Consider the following 22,692-nt stretch of genomic DNA (forward strand, 5'->3'; position numbering starts at 1 on the left):
TTTGGGGACGCCTTCAGGGGTAAGTGCGTCTGAATGTGTATCAAGTTCAACCAATAGTGAGGCTTAAAGACAAAGACAGGGTGACGTGGGAGCCAGAAAGAATATCGCTATCTGAAATATTGCCAAAGATGGCATTACAAGGACGCAGGGAGTATGGCAAGGGAGACGCAGCGTCTCGTTCCCTTCTCAGGGAGCAACAGATACATACATAACCCGGGACGTTTTCATGTGTCAAATTGGTATGAATCAACATTCGCATACAGAAGATATAAGCATTTAAAGCGAACAGTTTAGCACGTGTGCTTAAAAAGTCTAGATTTTTTATGATATTATCCTACACTACACAGGGAATAATATGGATTTTTTTCCAGAAAACTTCTTGGATAAAATAGATTAAAGCACTTTCAATGACTTGTATCTATGTATGTATTTTTTCAAAACCTTCCCAGGGTCTTGAATCCCCCCCAGATTCACAAACTTTCAAGGATTTCAAGGATCCTTGGGAACCCTGAAGATAGACCGGCATCTTGCACCAACAAAAGTGACTTCAATGCACACAAGCTCATAAATACGGACAACCCAGGAGGACTTGATAATACTAAACACACATAAAACAATGCATTATATAAGTGTGTGTATCAGAGATACACAGATCAATGTGGCCACAGATCTCCTGAGACCCTATGCGGAAAAACACACGCACACGTACACACACGTCTCATCTCCATTACAGTCAATGATGGTCTACAGCTTTAAATTCCCATCTACTCTACATTTTCACCAATATAAGCAATTACGACTAAGAGCGGCAGTAACTCATTGTATTGTGTAATGCCACCCTGTGTGCTGTTTTCCATCTGGTCTGGAATAACACTGAACCACACGGAGCCAAACCACACAGACCACAAGTGGAGTCATGTGACTCATCAGGCCATCAGTGATTGGTTGAGAGTCAAATGGGTGTCTCTCCAGACCAGACCAGACCATGCCAGGCGCTGGTGATAAAAACAGACTCTCTATTAAACAGAAAAACCTTCTTTAGGCCAAATGCAAGCTTAGAGCACAACTTAACTGCTCGGTAATAAGAGAGTCTTGATAATCCATTAAGACACAGAATGGCAATGATGACTATGTATCAGTTTCAGAAGTGAATTAATCTGCCAAGCCATTCAATATCAGTCCAAATTATTCAGCAGTGATGATAATAATAGGGCAGATTCAATACCCCGCTGCCTAAGACTGCGCTGGAAACAACTAAAGAGCCATTTTTAGCTAACTTAAAGGGAAAAATTCAAGGACATTATGATGATATAATTGTAGCTTTAAAGGTGCATTGTGAAACTTTTAGAAGGATCTTTTGACAGAAATGCAATATAATATACATAACTAAGTGATAAGTGCTGGATAAAGACCTTAATAATGAACTCTATTGTTTTTATTACCTTACAATGAGACGTTTTTATCTACATACGCCGCCGAAATGTTTATATAGTAGCCCTAAACGGCCAAACTGCTATACATAGTGCGTTTCGTCCCTACGTTGTCTCAGATGACGACATGTTTGTCCTGTGGGGGCTACTGTATGCGTGAAATTTAGGGGTGGGCTGTTGGTTGCAATTTACAAGATGCCACTAAAATTGACACACAATCCAGCTTTGGCGACAGCAATATGCTGTACATTAAAGGCACAGTATGTAAGTTATCCGCTAGAGGTCTTCACCATCGATAGGATTGGATATTGATTAAAAGTATGTTTATGGATGAAGATGTATAAAAAAGTTATATTAGCATTATTGAACGTTATTGAATGATATCATTATTGAACGATGTATGACAAAAAAACAAACACGAGAGTATTACTTTTAAATCGCTCTCATTGTGATACTTTGATGTCATAGGCCGATCGATCTGTTCAGTGCTACATGAAGTCACACACCTATGGTTTCTATGCAAAATCCGAGAGCGATGATAACCCAGACAGACACTGTTGACAAGTGACCCTATGCAAATCCTCTGGATTCAAACATTGATGAAAGCATTTGGGATTATGTAAGTTCACGTTGAAAAACATATAAGATTGTGCTAAGTGTTATTACATATTGTACCTTTAATTCACTTCTGCAATCCCTTTCAAAAAGCAAGGTAAGTTACCTGTACGTTGACATCTTCTTTCTTGAATATGAGGGCCCGAACTTCATCCAAGTCAGTGTTAAATATGGCTTTAATCAGAGAAGACTGTGCAAAGAAAGAGAGAGAGAAAACAATCAGACACAACACTGAAGACCTCAGCGAGATAAATCGACATGAGAACTAAACAAACCAGAACCAAACAAAGCAGAATTTAAATTTAAATAGTGTTTCATTCCTGCAGAAATCTTTTTTCAAAGGAGGAGCTTTATTTGGACAGAAGATTTTATTGATGAATCAGACTGCTATCAGACTGCTATATATAATTCATTTATACAAAGCTGAGTGGAAATAACATCTGAGAGAGACAGAGGGGTGAAGATGAGAGGGACTGAACGCTGGGTCACTGCCCGTCTGCTCTCCATTAAACCACAGAAACATTCAGAGATTTACCAACAAACTGCAGACCAAACAAAATGCAGACGGTGGCATCAGCAGTTTATAATGAACACAAAGATCTGAAACCATGCCAGATGAATAACTCAAAGCTGATAGCTTAAGTGTTCTGGATGAAAACTGAAATTTTGTAATCTTTCTTATCTTCATTAGACTTTTTCATCATACTTCCCTGAAAATTAAAAAAAATCTGCACACTGCCACTAATGCTCCCAAAATTATTTGATTGAAAATACACGTTTCGACCCAAAAGATCTTCGTCCCCTTTGGGTCAAAGTGTTGTGTATTTTACTAAACTAATTTTGTGACCCTGGACCCAAAACCAATAAATTGTACATGTCAAAATTATAGATTTTTCTTTTATGCCAAAAATCATTTGGATATTAAGTAAAGATCATGTTCCATGAAAATATTTTATTTTTGTGAGTGGATGCAGTGCTAAGGACTTTATTTGGACCACTTTAAAGGTGATTTTCTCAATATTAAGTTTTAATATTTATCTCAGAATAATAATATTGAATATTAAGATCTCAGACAAATATTTTCCTTTCTTAACAAACCATACATCAATGAAAAGCTTATTTAATATTTTAGATTATGTATGAATCTTATGACTGGTTTTGTGGTCCAGGGTCTCATTTTGTTCATTTTCAGTACAGTTCTCCAGTTTATGAGTGTTTCTGTGTGTATGCGTGCATCAAGTTTATATGTGTATATGCGAGTGTTTAATTGGCATTTATGCATGGACAAAGTTTATATGTATATACAAGTGTTTATTAGGTGTTAATGCATGGACAAAGTTTATATGTATATGTGAGTGTTTATATGCATATGCAAGTGTTTAATAGGTGTTTATGCATGGAAAAAGTTTATATGTATATGTGAGTGTTTATATGTATATACAAGTGTTTATTAGGTGTTATTGCATGGACAAAGTTTATATGTATACATGAGTGTTTATATGTATATGCGAGTGTTTAATAGGTGTTTATGTATAGACAAAGTTTATATGTATACGTGAGTGTTTATATGTATATGCAAGTGTTTAATAGGTGTTTATGCATGGACAATGTTTATATGTATATGCGAGTGTTTAATAGGTGTTTATGCATGGACAAAGTTTATATGTATACGTGAGTGTTTATATGTATATGCGAGTGTTTAATAGGTGTTTATGCATGGACAAAGTTTATATGTATACATTAGTGTTTATATGTATATGCAAGTGTTTAATAGGTGTTTATGCATAGACAAAGTTTATATGTATATATGAGTGTTTATATGTATATGCGAGTGTTTAATAGGTGTTTATGCATGGACAATGTTTATGTTTATATGTATATGCGAGTGTTTATATGTATATGTAAGTGTTTAATAGGTGTTTATGCATGGACAAAGTTTATATGTATAAGTGAGTGTTTATATGTATATGTGTTTAATAGGTGTTTATGCATGGACAAAGTTTATATGTATATGTGAGTGTTTATATGTATATACGAGTGTTTATTAGGTGTTTATACATGGACAAAGTTTATATGTATATGCGAGTGTTTATATGTTATATGTAAAATAGGTGTTTATGCATGGACAAAGTTAATATGTATATGTGAGTGTTTATATGTTATATGTAAAATAGGCGTTTATGCATGGACAGAGTTAATATGTATATGTGAGTGTTTATATGTGTATGCGTGCATCAAGTTTATATGTATATGCAATTTATTCACACGTGTATATGCATGCATTACTAACTTCAGATGTATTAGTATGAACTAGTATGCTCATAGGTATTTGCTTAAAAATCCAATAGTACACATAGATATGCGAGTGTTTATATGTGTGTATGCATGCTTTTATATATGTATTCATAAGCGAAGTATGATTTATTAGCCGCGTGACCCCTCATATTCTTTGAATATATTTTTCTCCAATAGAAATAACTGAGTGTGTCTTAACATAACTTCATAGCACGTTTGAACATATTTGGTCTGAACGTTCAACCCCATTTACATCTGAAACAAATGTAACCAATAACAAAAAATATTGATTCCGGACAAAACAGTATTGTGAGGTATACCACAACCTTAATCAGGTGTCACTACAGAAAATACATTGTAATAAAACGGAAGTGCTGACACACAAACACACCTGCTACAGTCCTCTGGTTGGACTTGTACCTCACAAACAAACAAACGATACAGCAGCTGACAGAAGCAGTGACACATGCGACTGTTTCTGTCTCTGTCAATGAAAGCAGGTGGCAAACTCATAAATATAGGAATGCAGGTCTCCGCTGTTCAATGAAACATGGCGTGTTTCAACAACAAAACTTCAGCCTGAAGGCATCAGCCTTATGAAAACAGACTTGAACCACGGTCAGAATCGCTTAGTGATCTTCAAAGAGAAAACCCACAGGACCAAAAACAGTGTAGAGACTCCATGGAGGATCCATGATGTTGTCCACAATCATTTGACTTTAGAATTGCTGATCTTTCATGCATACACAAAGACTTATAATAAATCTGTTTGTGCTGTCAGGTCAACCGTTTGAAGAGCTTTTATTGTGTTCAAAGCCAAATAACATGAGATCTGGTTTACTGGCACAGATGTGACATCTGAAGATTGGTTCTGCTACATTGTGTTTCTGTATGGAGCTTATAAGTGTGTAACTGTTTGGCTGCATTTCTATCCGGATCAAAGGTTTTGACCCACGGTTAAACATTTACAAATGAATTCTGGATCCGGCACGCATAACATTTGCATTTACTTTAAATAATTTGGCAGATGCTTTCATCCAAAGCGACTTACAGTGCATGGGTTCGAACCCATTACCGTTGCATTGCTAGCACAATGCTCTACCCATTGAGCTATATGAACACGTAAACATGTCTGTATTTGTTTTAAAACATAACTGAGAAAGTCCTGCTGGTTTCTAGTGGTCACAAGCTAACTACCACATTCCAGACTACAGCATGACCACCTTAAACCAGATGGTAACTGGTTCGTTGCTGGTCCAAGATGGACTAGGTGGCCTATCTACTTCCAGTAGAAAGATTGTAACTTGCATCAAAGCACATTTATCAGTTCGTTCTCCATTTGAAGAACATCTGATCTGCTGCCATATCTGCTGATTTACATGCAGAACAAAAAAACAATAACCTGCAAAATCCTCTGTCTCACCTTCTCATCCTGAGAGGAATTCTGGGTAATGTGGTCCTGTGTGGTTTTGGAATGCAGAGGGGCAGATTCGTCATCATCCACCTCTTCGAGCACCACGATACACACGCGACTAATGCGCTCCGACCGCATGGCTGCCTCTCAACAAAAAAAACACCCCTCGATGGGTGAGTTATTCCCACATGGAGCAAACGCTTTCTGTGATGATCAAATCCACAGCCATAAGTGTCCGTTTTGGATCTGAGCCCAGCATATCATCCCTGATCAAAAAGTCATATTCCTGCAGGACGGAGGAACCAGGAAATCCTCACAACAGCAACATCAGCAGCTCTACTGCAGGGAGACACACACACACATATACACACACCGTATATACTGCCATCAAACAGACAATAGTGTGTGAGCTCCAGCCTGCTGAAACATGCACTTTACACTGATCCAACCCCCACCGCAATAATACACCAACCCCTACTGCAGAAAGAGAGAGAAAGAGAGAGAGAGAGAGAGAGAGAGAGAGAGAGAGATTAAGAGAGAGAGATGTTTTGCTGCTTCTGGTGTTTTGTAATGAGTGAGCTTTTGACTGCATGACTCTTTTACAGCAGTGAAATATGATGCATGAGAGAAAGAGAGAAAGAGAGAGAGAGAGAGAGAGAGAGATAGAGAGAGGAGAATGAGAGAAAGACATTCAAAGCTGATGATAGAAAAGGCAGTCAAGCTCAGATCAAATTATTCTTTGTCAGGACAGAGAACAAGGTCACTTTGTTTGTATCGAGCTACACTTTGTCCCCAGAGGTGAGCTAAACATGACAAAACATATTAATTTAATATAATAAAGTAAATCATTTAACGTAATAATCTAATAAAATAAAAGACGTTGCATCTAGGAGCACAGTTGGGTTTAGTCTGTAATAAATTTGTTGGCTTGCCCAACACAAATAATAACTAGACACAGTGGTCTAGGTCAGTGGTTCCCAAACTGTTTCAGCCTGCGGCCCCCCTTGTGTACGGTGCATTCCTTTGTGACAAAAAACTGTTCTAAAACTCAACATTTTATTAAAAAAACATTAAATGATACCAAAAAATAGTGCTTTTGGTTAGTAACCTTATTTTTTTTAAGTTTAATTACACAGAATTCACGATAAATTAATGTATTTCATAAAACTGGGGCCCCCCTGGCACCATCTTGCGGCCCCCCTGGGGGACCCGGCCCCCAGTTTGAAAACCACTGGTCTAGGTTGCTATATATTTCATACACTGTAAAAAATGTAATATTTTTGAAATTACAACGAATTTAAACTTTCTTGACTAGTGAAGAGTTGCTAAGAATTATAACAAAATGTATGCCCCAACATTAAATTACACATTTAATTAATTACAATGTTGTTACAATGCTAAAAAAAGTTGTTACTTCTGAGTTAGCACTATATGCTAGTTAATGCTATATGCTAATGTTTAAGCTCTACTATTGACGTTACAGTTATATTTTGCAGGTCCGTACTGAAAAACACACAAACTTACCACTCGAAACGTCAGTTAACAATCTCCAAACAATTAATTATTCCTCAAAATCTGATACAGACTCAAACATAAGATCTGTTTACACACACACAGAGCTACTGAAGGAGCTGCTCTGAGAAACAACCAATCAGAGGAGAGCTCAACATTACTATACATTAAACTTTCAAATTAGGTAATAATAGAAAATTTCATTATAAAGGCAAGTCCTAGGGTTGTAGATAGACATTCGTCACTGGATAATTTTTGCACTTAATTAACTCTTTCACCGCCATTGACGAGATATCTCGTCAATTAAGAGAAAACGCTTCCCCGCCAATGAAAGATTTTCCGTCTTTCCGCAAAACCGCTATTATCCACCAGGTGGCGCCCTTCCGCAACTTTTTAAACCCGGAAGTATTGCCCTAGGGCAAGCTGCTGCATGTCCGTGTCTGTTTTAAAGATCGCTCTGAATGGGATCTCTATGAAAAGTATGTATGTTAATATATTTAAAGAAGAACATTTTCTGGAAGGTATTAAACTTTGGTGAAAATCATGAAAAACGCTGGCGCTAGCTGGCAACTTTTTTTAAAAACGCTGGCGGTGAAAGAGTTAAGTCACACACCTTCTTGTCAGAGAACAATTGAACAAATAAACTAATATTTTTACGTCTGGCTGCCCCATGCTTGCTCCGATCATAAAAATAGTTACTTTAGTCACGATCATGCAACTTGCTAAGTCAGGTGATAGACATTAATCTGAAAATCCTGGTGAATGTGTCCCATACTCCATTCACAGGGTTCCCACACCTTAGTTACCCTCAAATTTAAGGACCTTTCAAGGACTTTCCAGGTCCAATACCCTCAAATTCAAGGACTAAATGTGGGGACACATTTTAAGTGAGAGCAAGGTTACATCATGTTACCTTTTAAGAAACATTGTTACAGTTCCCTTTCGAGGGAACTTGTGCTGCGTCACTGCGGTGACACTTTGTGGACGCCTCCAGGAGTAAGTGCGTCTGAATGTGTCAAATTCAACCAATGATGAGGCTTAATGACAAAGACAGGGTGACGCGGGAGCCAGGAAGTATATCACTATCTGAAATATTGCCAAAGACGGCGTTACAGGGATTCAGTAAGTATGGCAAGAGAGACGCAGCGTCTCGTTCCCTTCTCAGGAAACAACGGTTACATACGTAACCCGAGATGTTTTCATGTGTCAAACACAATTATGCAAAAAAGCATTTTGGTATGAATCAACATTCTCATACAGAAGATATAAGCATTTAAAGCGAACAGTTTAGCACGTGTGCTTAAAAAGTACTGAATTTTTATTATCCTACACTACACAGGGAATAATATGGATTTTTCCCCCAAGAAAAATTCATGCATAAAATAAATTCAAGCACTTTCAATGACCTGTATCTATGTATGTATATTTTCAAAAACTTCCAAGGGCCTTGAATTTTCCCCCCGCAGATTCCTAAACTTTCAAGGATTTCAAGGACCTGTGGGAACCCTGTATTCAAAACATCAGTATGATCATATCCCGATATACTTATTTTGCGGTAATACCAGACTCCTCCTAATCTACTGGGAATATCAAGTTGTGAAGAATTTAAAATGAATCAATAATAACAATTTATTTTGCCAGGCAGGCAAGTGTGGGGAAGATTTTTGCTAAAGAATGCTCCCCCGAAATATTTTACCAGCCCACCTTTTATCCACACTTTACACATAGGAAATCAAAGTCCAACATCAGGATTTGGTTGGTCAGGATCTTGTGACCTGGGGCACCAAATGGGATTGTTAGCCATATCTCCAAGACAGGGGTGCAGATTATGCTCGAAGTTCTTAACTTTGGTACACTTTATCTTAAAATAACAGAAATTAGACCTTATTTCGCATCGCACCATGACCTTTAAAATAATACCAAACGTGAATATAAAATTGTCATCTTAGACCCACATATTACATATTTAAGAACATATATTTTCAACAGTTACTCACTTATGTGAGTCCTTGGGGTAAATAGGGCTGTCATGGTTATGAAATTTAGCTGACGGTTAATTGTGACAATTATGACGATTAATTGCTTGTTTTATTGCTTTGACATTTAATTCTCATACATTTTTTGTTTATGAAATAATTTTCGCAAATTGTTGTGATTATTAAAATTTTGCAAGGTTTATCTGGCAGTAAATATTAATACACATAACACATATTTTAAAGTAATCTGATACTGTCTCATTAATGCAGGCGCTGCAGCTCCCCCTTGTGTTTTTTAGAAAAATGTGCAATCATCGCGGTGATCTAGGGGTCACGCATTACAAGTAACGTGCATTAATAAATAATATTACTTTTCTGAAGTAACGAGTAAAGTAACGCATTACTTTTTAAATGTACACATTAATATTTGAGTTACTTTTTCAAAAAGTAACTCAAGTTACTTTTTTAGTTTAATTAATTTGATTTAAAAAATTATGTACTAAATAAAACTGAACGTAGTCACATTATGCAATATGCGTACATGCCTGTGTGAGTCGGAAACTAAGATGGCAGACCAGAGTTCGACATTTTTGTGATGAAATATGCAATTTCTGAATGCAGAACTTTTCAGTCATAAAAAACACCTGCAAGGCCTGAAAGAGATCAAGCCTCAGCCAAGAAAAAGTAACGCAAAAGTAACGCTAAAGTAATGTAAGCATTACGTTCCATGAAAAGTAACGCAATTAGTTACTTTTTTGGAAGTAATTTAATATTGTAATGCATTACTTTTAAAGGTAACTTTTCCCAACACTGGTCCTATAAGGCTACGAGAATGTTAAAATCCTTTGAGATGACGAAATCACGAGATCAAATCTTAAGACTACTTTGAACTGTTTTGGGTTCAAACCTTTGAGATGACGAGATCAAACGGTTTAAACAGCACCACCTGAGGTTTAATTGATTTACAGTATCTTCTTCATAAACATACCCAAAGTTGATTATTTAAAATCCGGTATTACAGTTTGATTCCCAAGGAAAACAAATACTACTATACAGCTTAAATGCACCAAAAGTCATTTGATAAATGTGTCTGATTTCTGCTAAATATCAGAAATTTGTTTACTGAGAGATGTGATTAACACATACAAGCATGCACATTTGAACAGGCACATTAATTATTAATAAAATATGATTTGAATAGAGTGTAGAAACCAGTTTCTCCAGATCATAATGAGATTACTCAGAAACATAAATCAGCTCAATTACTCAACACTTTGGATTCATAAACGTCTTCATCGCAATCATTCACAATGTTAAAAAACCTCATAAGATGTTACACTTAAGCATGTGCGCTGGATATGAACGATACCCAGAATACTCAGAAAGACGGCTGCTATTGATATTACAAGGCATTTAGATTGTCAGATCTAAATTAAAGACCTGGCAACACATCAGTACACCCCAACACCACACCTACTGTCTTATAATTGTTTTTCTACGAATGAGATTCACAGGCTATTGTTGCTCTATCAGAAATGACATCTCCGAACGTGTAAGAGCAAGATTTAATGACTGTAATGTTCTTGGCAGACGTCCCAATACCAAAATGATTTTACACATGTGGTTGTGAAGTGAAAAACATCTGACCTTAACTATAAAAACCCTGTGATCTCACACACCTGCTCTTCTGAATCCATTACTGACTGACAACCTCATCACATATCACATACAAGACCTATGAAATCTCACAACAAACAGATTTATTTCGTCACTTTCAATGAGAAGAGAACAAAAATGGACTTGAAACTCAAAGTTAAGACATTTTTGGCTGCAATGCAATGATGGGATATTGACCCCATCGATGTTGACACACGACAGCAAAACATTTCTCACCATGAATTCTGTCAAGACACATGCATAAAATTATGATTTACACGAACATCTTTTGGTATTTTATTTAACACAAAACACAGATGTGTCTAGGGCTGTCACGGTTATGAAATTTGGCTGACGGTTAATTGTCTAATAAATTGTGCTGATTATGACGATTAATTGGCTGTTTTAGTGCTTTGACGATTATAATGATTAATTGGCTGTTTTATTGCTTTGACATTTAATTTTCATAATTTGTTTTGCTTGTTTATGAAATAATTTTCACACATAGTTGTAGTTATTTAAAATCCTTTGCGAGGTTTACCTGGCAGTAAATATTAATACACGTAACACATATTTAAAAGTAATCCGATAATGTCTCATTTGTACAGGCACTGCAGCTCCCCCTTGTGTATTTTAGAGAGATGTGCAATCATTGCGGTGATATAAAATCATCGCGATGAGGTCAAACAATCGCAACGAGACGATTATTTAATCATTGTGACAGCCCTAGATGTGTCGCCTCAAAACTTTCTTCAGTGGAAAGACCAAGATGTGTTTGTTTTATAGTAGATGCCAATCTAGACATTAAAAACAGTCTGTCCAAGAATGCCAAGAAAATATTTACTGTATAAAACAATTAAAGATTAGCACATGAGATTTAAACAAATCTCAAAACCTTGCAGCAATGAAAGTTCCCTAAGCTCCGCCCTTTGTGCATGTGATGGGCGGGGCCAACTGCAGCAATTAAACCATCTATCAGAGAACATGTCATCACACGCTGCTGTCAGACACAGCTGAAACTACACTGTAAAAGTATTAAAGCATTAAGTTAAAAAGCAACTATGGTCCGATTCATGACTTTACATTTGCTTTGGTGTGTACCGTTTGTTAACGATATGCAAAAGGTACAAACCCCAAAGTAAACGATGATGCGAGTTATCGTCTCCAACGTAAATCTCTTTTCTTGGACTACAACAAACACACGGATTGTAGGCAAAAGTTTACTTCCTGGGATTGTTGATGTAGACAAGAGCGACATTATTATAATTTCCCCCGCTTTGACTCACAGCCTGTAAGTTAAAGGCGCAGTGCACAGAAATCACCTAAACAAACACACCCGTACCCCAATAAAATCTGGACCTTCTTTTGATAGACCCGCCCCACACATACGCAACCCAGGCAAGGATGACGGTTAGTAGACACGCCCCTTACTGCTGATTGGCTACAAGTGTGTTTTGGTAATCGGCCCGACTCCCTTTTCCAAAGCGTTTTCAAACATTGTGCCTTTAACTTCTGTTAGCGTTAGCATTGCATTGTGAGTGAATCTTTCAAACATAGTAAGGAGTGTCAGATTGACTTCCGGCTGAGAGGTATTCAGGAAAATCACAATGTACAGATTAGCTGGCCAATCAGGGACAGAGCACTTTTCAGATCGATGAGTTTTGTACAAAATCAATGCATTTGAGGAAAGCAGTATATCTGGATACCCTATACAGTTGCTATTGAAAGTAACCAAGGGGATTATTTTCGGCTGCTGCGTAATATCATTGAGCCCCTTGCAGCCATGTTACGGCAGTAAAGTCCTTGATTATTACGCCAGAATATAGTTCCTAACCATATCTGCATAGAAAACGTTTAATTTTCCGTCGGTCTTAGTACACGATGTAACTACAGAAGAGTCAAGTTTTAAATAGGAAAAATATCAAAACTCTTTGGTTATTTTTGAGCTTGATGCTAAATGGTCTAATCAGATTCAATGGATTATGCTAAGCTATGCTAAAAGTGGTATCGCCAGACCCTGAGATCGGCTAAATGAATTCCAAAACAGTAAAAATCAAATGTTTAACTCTAGGGGAGCTGGAAAATTAGCAATTTAAAAAAAGTGGAGTGTCCCTTTAAAGGTCTCACAGGATTGGGTGATGTCATACTCCCTCTAGAGGACATACAACACAAACACATGTGAGATGTCACTAAATAATAAAGAATGTTGACTGTTCATTAATGATCTGCATATGTAGACTACTGCAAGTCTGTCTGTCTGTTCTTGAGATAGGTGATGGTTTCTGGTCTGGTTTATTTGATGTCTGAAGGGTTTGACCAAATATCTGCTGCTGGTCAGATAAAAGACTAGCTTGCCTACCAGTTAACCATCCGAATACAGCTCAGCAGAACTGGAGAAGCTAAACTATCTGATACTGATATCTCAGTGCTTATTGTTGACATTGTTCAGTTAAACTGTATGATCTGCTTTCCACCAAAACAAACAAACCAGACCAGAATGGGAACTTAAAAGGAACGGAAGTGAGATTTGCTTATAAACATGCAAAAAAAATGCTCATAAAACAATAACATTCAGTGCATACATTTAAGCAAAAGATGCAGCTCAGCTTGCCTTTCAAAAGTAAAACATAAAGTCCTTCGTAGTAAAAATGTAAACGGGCATGAATAATTTATATATTTAAATGTAAACGTGACAGTCAAAACACCTAACAGTTAATACTATACGTTTATGAAGTGCTATTTTAAACAAGATTTTTTTTTAAGTAAAGTAACGCATATGTTAGTAAATGACAACAGGTTACTTTATTATTAAGTGCATGACTTTAATCGCAGGAAACTGACCACAGACCTGCTCTTTGATCTTCAGAAGCATATTTCTTCTCAAGTGCTTAAATTCATGAAGGTTTGTAATCCTAAAACAGTCTGGCAGCTGCTAGAAAGCGGTGAGTTCATGTTTTGAGACGCGTGCGCTTCTTCTGCTCTTCCTGAAATAGACAAACATAAGTCGTGTCAGATTTCATACAGCGCTGCGCAAACCGATCGGCCGTGACATTAAAGCACCGCGAGATCGACATAAAAGCGCAGTTTAAAAGAACAGCAGTCAAATAGTTCTCGCGGTACTTTGATGTCATAAAGTTTAACACGCTACATAGCTATTTGATTCTAGTATATCCACTCTGAGGTAAAGCGACTGCCAGTTTAATAACCGTCCCACGATAACAATTTTTTTTGTGTGATGAAATGAGTGGAACTGGTAGTTTAATTTCTAAAAATTTTATATTCCTTATCATCTGGTAATAACTATAATTAGCAAATGTGTGGCCACTGCTTAGCTTAGTAAAACATTTAAAAACCATAAACTTTTTTTTAATTATAATTATTTATTTATTTTTATTTATTGTTAACACGAACATTACATAAATGCATTACATATATACAAAAATACATATAGAAGAACAAACTATTAAAATAAATAAAACAATACATAAAATACAAACAAAAAAATAATATATAAATAAAATATAATAATGAAAATAAAATAATCAACTTTCAGACTTGAAAATATCTTTGGATGCAACAGTGACGCAGCGAGGACGCACGTGATTGGCTAAACCGAGTGCGCTAATGTCATAAAGTTCCTGATTGTTTTCTCACTAGAAATTAAATTAATGATATCAATAAAACTGAACTTTAATTGACATTTTCTTACAAGTTGTATTAAAAGTCTATGGTTGTTTTTACAAAAAAACTTCTATATTTAATGTATAAATATTTTTATACATTACCCTTCATTGCTGCTGTTGTGTTTTTGTCTTGGGACACAACAGGTGATCTCACATCCAAATTATTTTATGTAAATAATAGTCAATCACTCTGTCCTTCACCACAACAGAAAAGCGAATGATGACATTTTGACTGGTCACGTGTGTGTTCAATTAAGTGCTGTTTGGCGCCACCTCGTGGTATATATATATGTAAATATTTGCATTCTTTGTAAATATGAGCAAAGAATTCTGTAAAAATAAATCTACAATGTTTATCCTTTTAGGCTTAAATTTAAAAAAATCTAAAAAAAAAATGCAGTGTTTCACTGATAAAAAGTATTTGAAAGTATGAGCGGGGAATCACATAATAAAATGTTTCTCTCAAATAGACATTGGCCACGATTATTGGCCCCCCTTCATTTAATTCTCTGTGCTACCTTCATTTGCAAGGATAACAGCTCTGAGACTTTTATTTATATCTTTTATAATATCTGATGAGGTTAAAGAATTAATTTCCCCATACAGAATTTCTCCAGACACTTTGTGTGTTGTGGCTTCAGTTCACTTTATTCATCTTCTGTATAGTTCAGCTCAGGTATGACCCATTTTTTGTTGATTTTGATGTTTGTTTTGAACCAATTTCTTAATGGAAGATTTAACCATGCCAATTTATAAGATTTCGAGCAAGTTGTCTTATCTGTTGGTAATTCATATAATCTATGATGTAGAAACGCAATGTAAAAACTGTGCATAACGTAACAAGTATTAAGAGTATAATACCCCATACAATTAATTTGATTGATATTATAATATCATCAACATAACTTTAAACCCGTGGCATTATTACAACATTAAAAACATTTATTTGTAGACAAATGTCTCGGCTTATGACAAAAGTTTGTTTTTTTGAAAATGCATCCTTCTAAATATAACGTGTTACTTTCCAAGCCTGTACATAACTACACTTAGTAAAGCAGGATCCTGTATTCAGTTTCTGTTCTTGATAGCATTCACACACACATTCATTGAAAAGACTCTGAATAGGGCAGTGAGTTTGAGTTAATTTTATTAGTGTTATACTGAGATAAGCTGCTCAAAATGAAGTTTCAGAAGCGTAATGCAAACACTCTAAACCATCATAGAGTCCATTTCAGTCTATTAAAACGAACATGACATTCAAATCGACTTTCTTTGTTAAAGACAAATAAGAAAATATAATCGACAGTACAGTTAGGCACACGGCTGACACGTATACATCAATATGCACAATTCTTTTTCATAGATTCGCATGTATGGGGATTTCAAAATCAAAACATTCATTTCAACCACTTAGTGAGGATAAAATCTGCTCCATTACTGAGGAAATGAGCAAGAAAGACATTTTGTGTCCACCAACCGTTACAGATTTGAGTAATAAGAAGAGTAAAGCTTCCAATAAAGAGCAAACTGAAATGAACAACTGAAAGAACAGTTCAAGTGCTATTATTACATATCAGCTCACGTCTGCGCTGGCATTAGTTTGATCTGAAACACTGAGATCGCAGTGCTAAACATTATTTTGTAAAAACAATTACAAACAAACTAAACAATAGATATTTTGTGTGCAAAAAAAACGAAGCCCCCCAATTCTGTTTTCAGTGTAAAATGTCAACATTAGTCATGGTAATAATGTTAAAATGCCACATATCCCATCATCCTAAAATTGTCTTTAGCAAAATAAAGTATTTGTTCAAGTTGAAATATAAGTAAAATGGTACTAAAATATAAGACATGATCTAAAAAGTGTGACTGGAGGGAGCGTTGATCTGTGAAGCCAAAAGCAACACATAGCGGAGTCCTCGATGTCTTTGCACGTTTTCCTAAAAGCAAAACTTAATGCATTTTGGAGTGACAAAATGTTAAAAACAAACATCCCCGACATAAAGATAAAAGCCAGACTTATAAAACAAGTCCTTCACATGAGCCATTTACAGAAAGGAATGTTAGGTGGTTTAGGAGCAGAGAAGTTTCATCTGGTCTTTTGAAACTTTTTACTCGAATATACTCGAAAACTACGATTAAATAACATGCATTTAAGAAAATATTGCACAAAAACGGGTTACGTACATATTCTCAGGTCGAAAGTCAGTTGGGGCTCGTCCGTGTGCACGCGTGTGTTTGAAGGGAAAGCTACGTCTAACACACCTGTTTGTCTTAGGTTAAGGCTGAATCTATATCTCACACTGTATCAGACACTTGCAGTTTAGTGCTACACTTGCTTTATTCTAAAATAAGTAAAAAGTGCACGACCCTCCGTTGGATTCGAGTTATAAAAACAGGACACGCACAAACTCACGAGACAGGTACATTCTTTAAATCACATCTCCGTATGCAATGAATGCCCGAATGTCTGAGACAGCCATGCAAATATTAACTTTTGTGCTGGGTGTCTTTGCCCCCCGGGGTGGGGCTTTGATAATTAAGTTAGTATTATGTATGTATGTGCATAAGGCTGCCACATAATGAGATGCGTGACCCGTGTTTATCCCACCTACAACGTGTCACTGATTGGTTGGCAGGATACCTTTTATGCGTCGATATCATAATACGTCTCTGATTCTCAGATGGGCTTGTGAGGAGCGTTTTAAGGTGCATAGATCGAATCTGCGTCATCATACAGTATTTGCGATGAGGTGTGTTTGACCAAATACAACATAAACCAAAAATAAAGTAAACTTTGTATCTACACAGTGTCAAAAAACAAGCCAAACAAAAACAACAAACGCTGCTTTTCGGTCTTTCGTGCCTGCGTTTGACCAAACAGTTTGTGATGATAAATTGAATCCTCTATGCTACGGTTGCGTGGATACAGTGATTTTAATCCAAAACCGACAGGAGGCACTACTAAGGGGGGCATGTGTACAAGCGTCAACAGTGAAACCCCAAACGCACCGGAGTCGCACACGCCCTCCCGTCCTCCTGATGACACGTCGCCGCAGCGGTGGGCCGGGCCGGACTCCTGCCCCCTGCAGCAGTGAGGTGAAAAGAAATGTCCGTCTGTCACCTCTTCTGCAAGTTGCGAATTTTCTTCGAGTATTTGAGTACGCGCGGCGAGCGGGAGTGCAGCTTCACGAACAGCTCGGAAAACTTGTGCTGCGGAAACAGAGTCTGCAGGAAGCCCTCTAGAAAGACGTAGACCAGACGGCGATTCAGCGGCTGGTGCTGGAACATGTCGAAGACGCGCAGGATGCCTTTCCGACTGGTGTCCGCCCCGATGATGTGCTTCAACTCGTCTGACGGGATGAAAGATTCAAGCTGTGAGGTATCAAACTATTGGCAACCCATAATGTTTAAATCCACTGTGTGTTTTATAGGTTTATCTACCTGGCATGATACCCAACAGTGTGGTCTTGGCTGCGACTCTCGTCCTCATGCGGGTGTTTTTTTCTCTGCGGGGCGGAGTCTCCGCCAGAATCCCGTTCGGCCAATAGGAGTCTCTGTAGGGTTACACCGCAGTCAGAAGCAGGACCAGACACGACCCACAACAGACAGAAAGTATGAAACAATCACCTGAATCTCTTCACATAATCAGACACCTGCTCCGGTGAGGTCATGTTGTCCACGTGATCCACAATTTTCCTAAAATCAAAACGATACAAATCGGAATTACAACTAAGGGCTGCAACAACTGATCGATAAAACATAAAAATCACATTTCATTATTGATTGATTGGTCTTTGAAGTCACGAGCTGTGCGCTAAGGATTTAAGTTGGACGCCGTTCCTTCAAACGGAGCCGCCTGCTTAAAGTCAGGCAGGCATTCAGGCTGAACGTTTATCAGGCGCTGCTTCTCACCATGCAACCGGCTTGTTTAAAAGTAAAGCAGCGTTGCCAGATCCTCTGCCTTTTGGCGGTGTTCTGAATTGGGGATCTTTTAAATTTTTTTGCAGCTTGATGATTTTCTGCGGGTTAGAGATGAAGGATTTCTTGTTGGTATTTGGGCTGTGAATAGTCATTGCAATGCTTTTGAACTAATTTTGAAAGGCCATCTGGCTGGTTTTGTTACAAGGATCTGGCAACCCCGACAGGACAATGACAAAAACAAAAGCACAAACAAACGCTGGTTAAAAAAGGTTTAATTTTGTTGTTTAATAAAAGTGAGTTTGTATTTGTTTAATTGTTGTTGGGTTTTTATAAAAAATAGCATTGAACCACAAAACTAAGCATCTGTTTTAAAGAGCCACACAGATCCAAAATCGAAACTGACCTGTATTGCAGTGTGTCGTGTAGCTGCCCATCAATGTAAACAATGTGCAAAATAGTTGAACCAAAAAGTGCACGATTAATAAAGTTATTGGCTTCTAAAGTAGGGAGTCGACTCTGTACGCCTTCAGCCTTGCCCGCCAGAGAAACGAAAACTATGACCTGCCCACAGCTAGTTAGTGTGTAAACATCATATCACGCTGTGTTTTCAGTTCGTGTTGTTTTCACTACCAAAGGACGAAGATATATGAAGAATCTGTGGTTAAAATTACTTTTTTAAAGAGGGATTTACTAGACGTTTGGCTGTGAAGAATCAGTGGTTAAAATTACTTTTTCAAGGAGGGATGTACTAGACTTTTGGCAATGAAAGATGGTTCAGTATCCACTTTATTTGGAAAAACATGCGTCTCCTAACCACAACCTGTAAGTATGATTATAGCTACATACTTGCTTAAATGAGTTTAAAATGTTTTTATTGCTTGGATTAATGATGAATGATATAGTTGTTTAAACTCTATATATTGTCAGAGTCACGATAGCAAGTGGCTTATGCTGCACTTACGGTTTTGCTATGACCCGGTTAGTTTACATAAATGCTTAAATGAGTGTAAAATTGTTAGTTTATATCGTCTTTTTTATTGCTTGGATTAATGATGAATGATGTCGTTGTTTAAACTCTATATACTGTCAGAGAGTCACGTTAGCAAGCGGCTAGCGCATGCTCACTTACGGTTTTGCTATGACCCGGTTAGCTTACATTAATGCTTAAATGAGTGTAAAATGTTAGTTTCTGTCTTCGTTTTTTACTGCCTGGATTAATGATGAATGATGTGTATTGATGTTGACAATGTCTTCTCAGTAAATCATGTTAGCACTAGGTCAATACATGTTGCACTATTGTTGGTCTGTGCCACTGATCTGAGGTCTGTGCAGAGACTGTCAGTTGACCAATCAGAGCAGAGTAGGCTACTGAAAGGTGGGGGTTTAGGCAGACTGAGTCGTGGAACGGCTTCACACGAATCGTTTGGGGATCTCTGAGAAATGGGGTAATTTTAAATCTATATTTTGAGAAAATTACTGTGTTTTTTGACCTTGCATGCATTTAAACCTGTTGTCCGGGACTTATAAACAGTGATAGGATACTTAAAATTGTCATTTTACTGGCTCTTTAAGATAATGTAATTAATAGTGGGAAATAATCAGTTTTTACAATCCTCGCGCTCGCAATCTATCATCGTTCCCCAGACGTTCTACAACATCTGCTTTAGTTTGTGTTTATTAACCATTTAGTTTCACTTCATCACACAGCAATTCCCATTAGAGGAAAAACATTTAACTCATTAATAATCTAGTGTGTGTTCATTTTCTGTCATAGTTTCTTTAAAATTAAGTTTTATTTGAGTGTTTTATTTAAATTTTCATCATGATGCGTACACCCCGCACCTTTGATTCTTAAAATACATCAGTGTCCTTTGTTTTGTCTCAAAATGCACACAAGAAATATTTTTAGTAAGGTATGTTTGTTAAAACTAGCTATATTTCCATATTAAATTAAGGCTTAGTCCTGGTTTAAAAGCTAATCCCTGTCCGGGAAACCACCCCTTTATTAGTAAAATAAAGGGCTTTTGAACTTTTAAAAGTACACTTCTACATGTGAATACCCTAATTTAGTGCCTTATTTAGCTATAATAAGTGAAAAATCGAATTGAGATATATTTATGTTTTTATCCGATTAGTTGATTAATCAAACAAATAATCGCCCAATTAATCGATTGTGAAAACACCCTGATTACGACGATCACAGTTAAAACCTAACGGTGTGTGATGACCTCTATACCTGTTTATTGTGTCTCCATACGTGGCTCTGATGAGCTGCTGTAAGAGGTTTTTGATGTTTCTCCTCAGCCACTGATTTCTCTCTTTAAGGTCAAACACCTCGTCCATCAGCAACAACATCACCCTCAGAGGAATATTATCATCCACCTGAACATCCAAACATAGCATTAAACCAAACACTAAAAGCATTTCACTATGCAGTACATCACAGTGTTTACTTACATTATCATCCAGCTGGGCAGAGATGCGGCAGTGTTCTGGAACAATGTCAGATTTTGGGATTAAAGGAGGCACCTGTGAAGCACATCAAGTTAATGACGCAAAATTAATAATACAAATGACAAAAACCTCTTTGACTTCTTTCAGCACACCTGCCGCTCAAAAACACAAAAGGGACTTCATAAACTCTGTCAACATAAGAAACGTTGTGCTCGTTTCTTTTAAGGTGGACAAACGTAAGCTCTGGACGAAGCTCTGGACGTGCTCTACCTTAAATATGGATTGTTTAATGTCCTGGCCAAGTTTCTCGGACCTGCGTCCCACGTCAGCCGAGACTTTGGACACTCCCTCGGCCAGGCTGTCCGGCAGGGACTTCACGGCATTGGACACGTTCCGCATGGAGCTCCTGAGGGGATTCACGAATGTGTCCATCTGTCCGAGTTTAGAGAACAAAAGAGTCTGTCTGTCTGTCAGTTGAGACTCATGAAGACTAGTTAATATAGGAGGTGTGTGTGTGTGGCCACTAAAAGTTAAGGACTGCACAGCCCTCTGGGTAAGAGCTGGACAGAGATGAGGGGATTGAAAAAAAGACTAGAATCTGGGTAATAAATCAAATATTTACATTTCAATTTAATAAGATTTGGTTGGCAATCTAAAAGTTCCTAAGGACCATGGGAGTAAAAAACAAGCACATCATCTTAAAATGGTGCTTGATCTAAAAGTCACTCAATGTTTTCATACAAACAAGTCTTATCAGAAGAAAACAAGGTCGGCACACAAAGGCTCCAAAAATTATTGTGACGAGCAAGTCTGGTGGCACAAAACAAAACGCAGCGCTTCTCCAAGCGGATTTAAAAGAGGAGCTACATTTTATGGCGTAATAGCACTTTTGGGAGTACTTCGACTCGGCGCAGTAACACCCTCCCTCTCCCATTATGAGAGTGAGAAGGGGAGCGGACTTTTCAGGCGAGTCGAAGTACACCCAAAAGTGCTATTACGCCATAAAATATAGTTCCTCTTTTAAATCCGCTTAGAAAAGCGCTACGTTTTATTTTGTACCACCAAACTTGCTCGTATAACTACTCGTCTTAAATAGGAAAAACGTTGATGTGTTTGGTCACTTCTAACTTTATCTCTAAATGGTACCATTGAATGAATGGGGCTAAGCTAAATGCTATCGAAGCATCGCAGCGCGCTCCAGCGCTTACGTGCACGCACACAGATGATAGAGGGATGTATCAACAATTCTTAGTTAAGGTAATAACATATTTTGCGCGAACTTGCTTGCAAAAAACGGCGCGAACTTGCTTGCAAAAAACGGCGCGAACTTGCTTGCAAAAAACGGCGCGAACTTGCTTGCAAAAAACGGCGCGAACTTGCTTGCAAAAAACGGCGCGAACTTGCTTGCAAAAAACTGTTTGCAGCTTTTCCAGTTTTTCATTGATGTTCATGCTGAGTAATTACGTCACTTCATAACGCTCCCATGGCAACATTGTGTGAAGTAAATGCAACATTTTTCAACTTTCTACTAAGATATGCGACTTTTTGCTACGAAAACACGAGGATTATGAAATCATGCAAGCCCCGCCTATTTTGCGTGCAGAAATCTGCAATTTAAACGGCGAAAGTGCGGTATATTTAAAAAAATTTGGCTGATTATGCATTGAATCATGCAATCACATAATCACATTTGTCTGGAAGGACTGATTAATATTTTATTATATACATTTTTT

General features: G+C 37.3%; 2 protein-coding genes across 11 annotated transcripts in view; both read right to left on the minus strand.

Moving 5' to 3' along the window:
- Nucleotides 1–13,895, minus strand: part of ankrd28a (ankyrin repeat domain 28a) — a 36,292-nt gene extending 22,397 nt beyond the window's left edge. Inside the window, exons 1-3 of one of the 4 annotated variants that reach the window (XM_055219185.2) lie at nt 13,747–13,884; nt 5,764–6,093; nt 2,152–2,235 (exon numbers count right to left, since the gene is read on the minus strand). In XM_055219185.2, coding sequence (XP_055075160.2) covers nt 2,152–2,235; nt 5,764–5,892 — 213 coding nt within the window. In that variant the 5' untranslated portion in view covers nt 5,893–6,093; nt 13,747–13,884. Of the gene's footprint in view, nt 1–2,151; nt 2,236–5,763; nt 6,291–13,746 lie in introns of those variants that run through there. The other 3 variants (XR_008647978.2, XM_055219186.2, XM_055219184.2) reach the window with 3 other exon arrangements.
- A 1,816-nt stretch (nt 13,896–15,711) lies between these two features.
- snx13 (sorting nexin 13) overlaps nt 15,712–22,692 on the minus strand; it is a 32,684-nt gene continuing 25,703 nt past the window's right edge. For 3 of the 7 annotated variants that reach the window (XM_055219187.2, XM_055219189.2, XM_055219191.2), the window contains exons 21-26: nt 21,230–21,418; nt 20,963–21,034; nt 20,742–20,887; nt 18,212–18,280; nt 18,026–18,138; nt 15,712–17,934 (exon numbers count right to left, since the gene is read on the minus strand). In XM_055219187.2, coding sequence (XP_055075162.2) covers nt 17,702–17,934; nt 18,026–18,138; nt 18,212–18,280; nt 20,742–20,887; nt 20,963–21,034; nt 21,230–21,418 — 822 coding nt within the window. In that variant the 3' untranslated portion in view covers nt 15,712–17,701. The remainder of the gene's footprint in view (nt 17,935–18,025; nt 18,139–18,211; nt 18,281–20,741; nt 20,888–20,962; nt 21,035–21,229; nt 21,419–22,692) is intronic. The other 4 variants (XM_055219188.2, XM_055219190.2, XM_073858623.1 and 1 more) reach the window with 2 other exon arrangements.

The sequence above is a fragment of the Misgurnus anguillicaudatus genome, chromosome 20, assembly GCF_027580225.2.
Source record: "Misgurnus anguillicaudatus chromosome 20, ASM2758022v2, whole genome shotgun sequence".
NCBI lineage: Eukaryota > Metazoa > Chordata > Actinopteri > Cypriniformes > Cobitidae > Misgurnus > Misgurnus anguillicaudatus.